We start from the raw sequence: 9,647 nt of genomic DNA, 5'->3' as shown, positions 1-9,647 counted from the left end.
CACTATTTATTAGTGTATCTCTATATTCAAATAACTATAATTTCATTTTTAGAAAATATGTGGATTAACCCTATTACAAAATCATAATTTTATTAAAAAATAAATGTTTTAAGCATAAAATATTAAGTATTTTTTTATTATAAATATTACAAAATGCAGGTGACTCGAACGAGTCTAATTAACTTGGGTGATATTATGAAGGTATGGATGAGTCATATCGGATCTCACACGAGTGAATATTTAAAAGTATACCAAGTCATCTTGATCTTGGATGATTTTAAAAACCATGGTAAGAATCATCTCAAACGTCCACTCCGATTTGGCCGAAGCTATAAATTAGCTATTTTTTTAAAACTCAGCTTGGTTTTGAAAAGTTGACCGAGTTGACTGGTTTTGGATAGGTTTGTGTCACATATTCCAAATCGATCATCCACATAAAAAAGTCGATGCATCAAATGGCTAAGATCACTTGAGAATCTTGATTTACTTCACATAATCAAGAAATTTAAAAGAAAGTAATTAGTTTTTCCTAAAATCCTATTTTCCTAAAATCTGATGGCTAGAAAAATCATTTGAGAAACATGATTTACTTTAAACAATCATGAAATTAAAAATATATATATTATATTAAAAATAAAAAAGTTGGAAGGAGAAAAATTAAGAGAGTTGCTATTGTCACCCGAACTTCTACTTATTACACCCCCAATTTCTTAAATTATTTTTCACACCCTAATTAAATATTAAAACACACCCAGCAAGTTATCGGGTCAACATTACAAACCATGATAACACATTCAAGTTGTTTACAACTAGGATTAGTCTCATATAAGTTTCTGAATCTAACAAATAGAAATCTGAGAGAGAGAGAGAAAGAGAGAGAGAATCCATTGCCACCCTAACTTTTATTTATTCTAGACCATTAGTTAATGAGTAGTAATGAATGCACGTGGTTTATGATATGTGGCTGATGTGGCAAAGGCACAAAACCATAGATCTTTCTATACACAGAAAAAAGATCTGCGATTCTGTGCCCTTGTCACGTCGGCCATGCATCATAAACCACCCGCATTCATTATCATTCTTTATTTTTATTTTTATTTTTATTGGGGGTGTAATAAGTAAAAGTTGGGTGCCAATAGCAGCTCTCAAAATTAAGTGGCTTAACCTGATTCGTTAGCTGTTCCAATTTATAATCCGAAACCATGAAGTTGAAGTCTTGAAGATGACTGATTTCGGGAAGTAAAAATGACTTTTTGTCGTAGATTGATGATGAGGGCAGTTAGGTCATTATATTAGTCTATTAGGGAAGGCCAAGGTCAAGGAACATGTCATCAGTTTGAAAACTCAGGGGCAACTCCAATATTTACCAAAACGTGATGGGGCACATCTAAATCACTAAAATAAATAAATAAACATGCCACGTGTCAGATTCGAACCCAGACCGACCTTAACGTCATCCATTTTAGAAACATCCATATTAAATTTATGATATTAGAATTACCCCCTTTCAAAATGGAAAGATTAAATTTACCTCCTAGGCCAGAAGTCAATGTTTTTATTTTTATTTTTATGATTTAATAGTGAAATTTTGATTAAGTAATTTTATTATAAGTACTTGAATACTATTTTGAAAAAAAAAAAAAAAAATCAAATTCTTAAGAAAATGAAATGTTGACTTACGGTCAAGCGGGAAAGCATTTTGCAAGGGGATAAGTCTAATATCACTAATTTAATAGTCAGTGTTTCTAAAATACTCCAATTTCTATTAGTGTGATCCCACGTGGTACGCTGGATGACGTCAAAATCGGTTGGACGGTTCGAATCTGACACGTGGCATGTTTTTTTTATTTTTATTAGGGGTAAGCTTTAATATCACCAATTTAACAGGGGGTATTTTTAAAATACACTAGAAATTAGAATGCTTACAAGTGGATCGGTGATTTCGTTGTCCGACAGAAACCGAGTAGGAAGGATTATATCTTCTCTGTTTCTATTTTCTTATCGATCTTCTTTATTTGAGGCCGAAAGAAATTTCACTGTAAGAAAGTTTTCAAGAACTCTACTTTGTGGATTCTCTCTATTTTATTACTTGATTAGCAATGTCAATTCTCAATTGATATCCACTTGTTTTCAATCTCTTCGAAGTTGCAGAAAATTTGGTTTCTTTGATTTCCTTCTTCACTTTAGTTTACTGATATATGCCTTTATCTTTCACTTATCTGTCTAGATTTTTCGATTCTTATAGAAGATTCATTTTCTCTGGTACTGTGTGTGTGTGTGTGTGTGTGTGTTTTTTTTTTAAATTTTGTTTAGGGTTTTAATTTTTTCCGGATTTCCCACGTTTGTATCCCAATTTTTTTCCGAAAAAAATGGGTGTTTGGCCCCAGAAGGGCGATCAGACCGAATCTTAGGGTTAGTTATTTATGTGCCTGATTTACCAAAACATGCACTAAAAATTGTGAAATTCCCATTTCAGAGCATAATTTATTTTTTTAATTCGGAAATCAGTTTATCTATCATTTTTAGAATTAGAACATTGTACGATGTGGAAATTTTTTTTTTAAGCATTTACTATAATTAAAACGAGAAAAATATTTACTGTTCTATAAAGCAGTAATTTTTTTTCCTCACTTCCATAAAATGTTCTAATTCTAAGCATTTTTTGGAATTAAAATGAATAGTGTGCTGAAATGGTAATTTCCCAATATTTGTTATCTTAATGGAAATTTCCTTTATTTATGTTTTAGGGAGAGACCAATTGAAGGTGTTAGCTTTCTATGTTGGTTAAATACCATGACTTAGGTTCAAAACCCACCTTTAACATCCAATTACTAACCACTAACACACTTGCTTAGCAGGAAAAAAATAAAATATGGAAACCAATTTCACTGGCCCTTCCCTCCGACTCCTATTCAGAATCCTGAATTGATCTTCAACTGAACCATCAGTTGAATCATTATGACCTCTTTAGACACCTCAAACGGTGGAATAACCTTCCAATGCTTAGACCCATTGACCTAAAATTGATTAAAGAACTCTTACCTCTCTATTGATGGAGGAAATCGGACCCAAGACCTATTACCACTAGGATTCCATTGGGAATTTCCATGGGGAAACTGATCTCATCCCCAAACCTGTGTTTCACATTTTCTTTTTCAGGTTGGCTTCTAATTCAAGCAAATGTACAACACATTTCTCCTTGTTTCTTTATGTAATTTTTTTTTTTTTTATGTAAATCAGTTCTTAGAGAAAAATCTTGATGGGTTATAGTTATTGTCTTTGTGGCCTATTTATTTTTAACACATTCAAGCACACAAACATGTCTTTTGTGTATTTTCTTTGTTTCAATCACACATGTAATTTTTTGTTTTTATATTGCTATTTGGAAGTGGAAGGGAATTATGGCTAACAATGACGAACAAGGGAGTGGGCATGCCTTTCCCCATGCTGTCCTCAATGAGAGAATCCTTTCTTCCATGTCCCGCAGATCAATCGCCGCTCATCCATGGCACGATCTAGAGATAGGTATGAATTCAATAACCTGCTATTTTAATTAAATTTCTCATTTAAATATCTGAGCATGAAATCACCATTATAGACAGTTGTGTTTCATGCAACCACATATCTAGTAACTTAATTATTCAACCGGCCATGGTTTCTTTCAATCGTTATGCATCTTACGTTCTTTAGACCCTACTTCACATATTCAAGCCCTTTTCAAATTAAGCATTGCTTCAACTGTCATGTCAATTTTCATTCGAGGTTCTAATTCTTTGTGATATTAACGGATCACGCCTCACAGGTCCAGGAGCACCAGCTGTTTTCAACTGTGTAAGTTTTTGTTTTTATTTTTATTTTATTGTTTTTGTTTTTGTTTTTTTTTTTTATTCTTATGGCTGATGAATTTGTGTTCTGAATTTCAAATCATATTTGGAAATTGTGTCACAGGTGGTTGAGATCGGCAAAGGTAGCAAGGTCAAGTACGAGCTTGACAAGAAAAGTGGCCTTATAAAAGTGAGAATTCCTTCTTAACGTTTTCCTCCTTTAGTTTATCTTTCCTTGTCCAACTCATTAAAAATCCCGGATACAATATGCAAGATAGTTTAAGCTTCTTAATCTTTGTTCAGAAAGTGAACTTTAACTGAATCTATATGATAATACAGAAAGATTTGTCTCTGTCAGACATAGTTGTCATTAAAGTTGATATGTGTTAACATACCCTGAGGGGGTTGGCTAAGCGGCAAAAATAGCGAAGGGTTTTCTTCCTCATCGTGTGTTCGAAACTGGGCGGCCTCCTGACTTACCCGGTTGCACGTTGGGAAATTTCCGTGGGGTCGGGGTGTGCAACCATAGTAACTAGAAAACCATGCCACAAAAATGGGATTACATTAGAACTTCGAATCGCATTCATGAATGCGTGAACTAAGGTAAAGTTCTTCCAAATTAGGGGAACTCAACTGGCAAACTACAGACCTTTTCAGTCCAAAATGTTTTGGGTTTGATCATGCTAACATCCTAATACCCTAACTTATCAAGGGGCGGGGACCTAGCAACTTTTATAATCAAAGCCCTTCCCTTCTGTTAGAGATTCAAATATGCAAATCATGTTCAATCATTACAATTGTTCTCCATAAAAGCTTATGAATTAACGTCTTCTCTGACTATCTCAATCTATGTCCTTCTCGGCCTTCCCTGCATGGAGATTTCGATATTCACCAGAGTGCTGATTTTCATAGGGAGCACAAATTTTTTTAAATTTTTTTCCAAGTCTTGGCACATACAAGATGTATGGAGTTATTAAGACAAAGCAGTATTATCGTTTCCCTTTTTTTTTTTTTTTTAGTTACAAAGTAAATTGCGTTATGTATTTCACTGGATGAACTTTTAATGTTTGATACTTGTGTGAGCTGATAATGCTTAATCAATAGGGAAAGTGTATGATACTGGATCTACAAACCGCAGCTGAAGTCTGTAAAGCAAATATAAGGATGTTTGACCAGCCCATAGTCACCAAGTTGGAATACGGGTTTAAAACGGCAAGGGAGAATTCCAGAAAAAAAAAACGAAAAAGAAGGGGAAAGAAACGAGAACAAAACAGAAAAAATAAAATATATATATTAAAATTTCTGAAAAAAAAAGGCATTAGACATTTAAAACTTAGAATAATTTTTTTTTATCAAAAAAAAAAAAAAAAAAAATATATATATATATATATATATATATATATTCTAAGTTTTAAATATATGTTTTGAGCAACAAAAAATAAAATAAAATGCAATGAATATCTATGCATCATAACATGTTTCCACACATAATTATACATTTTATGATGCTAAAGAAAAAGTCGAACCATCAATGTAACTTTTGAGTAAAATAACACATTACTAATTGAAAAAGTATATCAATTCCCACATTAAACAACATTTATAAACCATATTATAAACAGCCATAAGTTCATATAAATTAATCATAGGCCTACAAAAATTGATTTTTTTTTCGTTTTTTTTTTTCTAAAACGTTTTTAAAACATAAAAAGCGTGTATAAGCTGTAAAAACATATTTATTGAGAAACTTGATTTTTTTCATTGTTTTAATCGTCAGAGGTATAAAATGCATTTTAAATGAGACTTTAAAAAAAACAAAAAAAAAACAGAGTTTTTGTGAATATGGGTCAGCCACTTGATGGGTCTCACCTATGAGAAAACTGAGATGGGAAATAGGTCTATTAATTGGATGGTTACAATCGCTAGACTGGATTAATTTCTAGCGTGGGCATATGTTGGACTCATTTGATGGATGTTACAACTCCCCTTGCGAAAGGGCCAAATGTACAACTTTGCCACTCAGCAATTGGAGTCTATGATACTACAACCAAATAATGTATTTATATTTATCTTTCTATATTTTTGTTGTGGAGGATCTAGACATTTTTTCTCAGATTTATTGTGTTCTTATCTTGTGTCGGTTAGAAGAGATTACTGATGAATTGTGATTTTGAGCTTAGATTGATCGTGTTCTTTACTCGTCGGTCGTGTACCCGCACAATTATGGTTTCATACCACGAACCCTTTGTGAAGACAGTGATCCCATGGATGTATTAGTTATAATGCAGGTACCTTCTATTCAGCTTATGTAGCTCTTTATCAAAGGATTCAATTGCAGTTTTTATTTTTTGAATTAAGCTTTTGAACTCACTCAGCTTTTCTCCTCTTGTTTAGGAGCCTGTACTTTCTGGTTGTTTCCTACGGGCCCGGGCTATAGGACTAATGCCCATGATTGATCAGGTAAACCACAATTAAGAATCAGACTAGCCTTATTAACGTAGTAAGATTTCTACTCTTGCTATGGGTTGTTGAACTCACCTTGTGGTATTCAAAAACATAATCCGGTGCCACAGGGTTGTAGAGGACAAAATTCTATGAACTTCGGGGAAAAAATGTTATTTTTCACTATTGAATTTTAATTTTAAATTTGGGAGTTCTGTAGAAGTTCGGTAGCCATCCATTTTCAAAACCATGGATCAAGCCCTGCAAAAAAATGATTTTTTTCACACAATTGAATGTGCCTAGGATATTTTTCACAGTAGTGGGTCACTAGAACTACTTCCATTGAGTTCAATAATAGATTGTTTACAAGATGAAGTTCTTAATTAGTGAAATAATTTCTTTGCAGGGTGAAAAGGATGATAAGATAATCGCAGTATGTGCAGATGATCCTGAATATCGTCATTATCGGGATATCAAGGAGCTTCCTCCACATCGCCTTGCTGAGATCCGTCGTTTCTTTGAAGACTGTATCCGCTTCCATACGTTGAATATCATTAAATGTTCACAATTTTATTAGTATGGATGGGTCTTTGGTCTTCACCATCCAATTGGTGTGCACACTTGTGTCCGTCCAATTTGATGGTTTTAACCTTCTAGTAAATGTACACAAGCATTGATCGAAGAATCTTCAAGGAAAGCCCAATGGGTGATCGATTCTCATAATATTTTCTATTATGCTCTTGCCTTGTCTTATGTTGTAGGTAGGTTTGTATGGGCATAAGGGACTCTACGCCAAGGAGCCCCTGGGGTGCCTTCTTTACAAAATTTATTACTTCTGTTTTAGGGGCAATTTCGGTTTGGATGGACTATAAATTCAATCAACTCAATATAGAGTTTCTATGGGGGATTTTCAGTTTTTCCTAGAGGAAATTAGATCGAGTGAAAGGATCTCATTATCGCCCATGGACGTAGGCAATCTTGCCAAACCACATAAATTTTGTGTTTTGTTCTCTTTTTGTCTTGATTTTTAATTTATTTTTATATTTTTATTATTATCATCGATTCTTGAACCTATTTTTCTACATATTCAATATCTATGCATTTCCTCTGTATATACTTAACTTGTCATGTAAAACAAAGACAAAAAGAACGAGAACAAGGAAGTTGCAGTGAATGACTTTCTCCCCGCAGAAGCCGCCATTGAAGCAATCAAGTACTCTATGTGAGTCTTCTGAAAAAACTTACAATATGTGACTGGAAGATTTTATTTTTAATAATTTTTGCATATTGAGCACACTTACATGTTGACCATTACTAAGGGATTAATTTATCTTATATGAGACATCTACTGACCCCATGATTCCAAATCAACAGATTCATTGTGCAACTCTTGATTAGACTGGTGTATTGGGCATTGTGTTCAAAGTTTAACAACTGATTTCTTACATTTTACAATATATCCTTGGAACTTGTCTTACTCGGACTGTTTGTGTTACAGGGATCTCTATGCTTCATACATCGTGGAAAGCTTGAGGAAGTAACTTTCCTTCAAGTCTACTAAGTAAATGACTATAAACGGTAGATTGCTTGAAGCATCTCTTTACAATTTGCAATGCTTAAGCATATCTGTTCCATGATTCGAAAGACATTTTCTACATAATTTGGCCCAAAATAATGTTACTGGGAATACTTGAACAAACTCCAGAGTTCATCTCAACATGAAACATGTTTAGGCCTCAATTAATCCCTTATGATTGGAGTCGTCAACAAAAACTCACTTAATGGTCTTCTGGTCAGGTTGATTTTCTATTAGTAGGTGGTAGCCACTGACCTTAGGGTAAGAACTAATGTAAGCCATGTCTGTTGTTACAGCAGTACCAAGTTATTTTTGTGTATTTATTTTCCTCTGTACGCTTGTTAGAGTATTAGGGACGATGCATTGTAACTAGGTGTATTATGAAGAAGAATAAGATTCGATTGATTCTATTCGGTAATTATAATGAAACCCTAATCGGATTTATATCTATGATAGGAGAATTAGATTCATATCTTATAAGATCTTGTGAATCACATTCAGTAAGATTTTATCTTAATGTTTTTCATAATATGTAGATGATCTGGTGTCCCATGATACACTTTATTACAATGCATCGTTCCTAATATTCCAACACCCTCCCTCAAACTCATGGTGATCAACGATCATTGTGAGTTTGTTGAAACCAATCACTTTCAAGAACGCAATCATCGATGAAGAGTCATCTTTGAAAGCCAAGTGCTTCTTGTTGAAGAAGTTAGGGCGTGGAAACCTATTTTGCCATCAAATGTAGAGTGTCTGCCAAAGCACAAGGATGCCTCCAAAATGATTGATAGTGATAGAAAATAAGGAGCAAATTGCTCGACTCTAAAATAGGCCTCGATAGGGCCATGTTTGGTTTAGGTTAGATTGAAACCTGACGGATTTTAATCCAAAGATGTGGTCTCTATCGGAGCCACACAAAAAAAGAAGTTCAATGTCAACTACATGGGCTCGACAATTGGCAATGACTTTTTTTGGATCTTAAAATTGAAAATTAAGTCTCTATGGACCAAAATAAGTTTGATTATATGATATTCAAAGGCTCTTTGGATGAGAGGAGATTTGGGCAATACATTTCCATAAGCAAGGAAGTTTTTTATACATACAAAAATGGATAATGGGCTAAATACACTGGCAAACTGGCTTGATCTCGGGCTTGGATATAAGTTTAGGCTGAATACATCATTTTAGAATGAATAATAATGAATGCATACAATCTTGGTACTCCATTGGGTATGCGGTTGGCGTGACAAGGACTTAAGGACTTAGAACTGCACATCTTTTTCCTGTGTATCCCGATGAAAATGATCTATGATTTTGTGTCCTTGCTACGTTTGTCACGTATTGTGACTGCTTACATTCATCCTGACCATTAGAATGAGTAATAGACTTGAAATTTTTTTTTTTTTTTTTTTTTTTCAATTTGGCATGGTTAAAGTGTATTTGGATTGTAGGTGTGGGCAAAAAATAGGACATGGACTTATTTGTTAAAGGTTTGAATTATGTATTGTCTAGTGGAAAATGCAATGATACATGATATTTTCAAGACCTAGACGGAAAGTTGGAAAATGAGGTATTCAAAGCAGTAGATGTCTACAAAGAGTCTCTTTTGTAAATGGGGCAGAGTCAGATTTGAGTTTTCAAGTTGCATCTGAACATGAGGTGGTCCTTACAGTTCGATGAGACGAGTTGAGGCCCCTTTCTAGGGTTAACTAGGCAGTCGGCTTGAGGAAATAACACATGTGCGTTGGTCATTGTAGACACGTTATTTTTGTATCTGCCTAATCTGACAATCTGTTACCTGG

General features: G+C 34.0%; 1 protein-coding gene across 1 annotated transcript; it reads left to right on the top strand.

The window, feature by feature from the left end:
* Positions 1–1,891: 1,891 nt before the first annotated feature.
* LOC147405112 (soluble inorganic pyrophosphatase-like) lies at positions 1,892–8,006 on the top strand. The gene is made up of 9 exons (XM_086441256.1): positions 1,892–2,038; positions 3,390–3,525; positions 3,803–3,831; positions 3,949–4,014; positions 6,005–6,112; positions 6,219–6,284; positions 6,673–6,793; positions 7,407–7,488; positions 7,765–8,006. Exons 1-9 carry the CDS (start codon positions 1,919–1,921, stop codon positions 7,805–7,807), a joined length of 771 nt encoding a protein of 256 aa, XP_086297382.1. The 5' UTR covers positions 1,892–1,918; the 3' UTR covers positions 7,808–8,006.
* The last annotated feature ends 1,641 nt before the right edge of the window (positions 8,007–9,647 follow it).

Source organism: Akebia trifoliata, chromosome 4 (assembly GCF_017979445.1).
Source record: "Akebia trifoliata isolate Shusen 1 chromosome 4, ASM1797944v1, whole genome shotgun sequence".
Classification (NCBI taxonomy): Eukaryota; Viridiplantae; Streptophyta; class Magnoliopsida; order Ranunculales; family Lardizabalaceae; genus Akebia; species Akebia trifoliata.
Note: the sequence above shows the minus strand (reverse complement) of the source record. Positions and strands in the feature narration are given on the sequence as shown.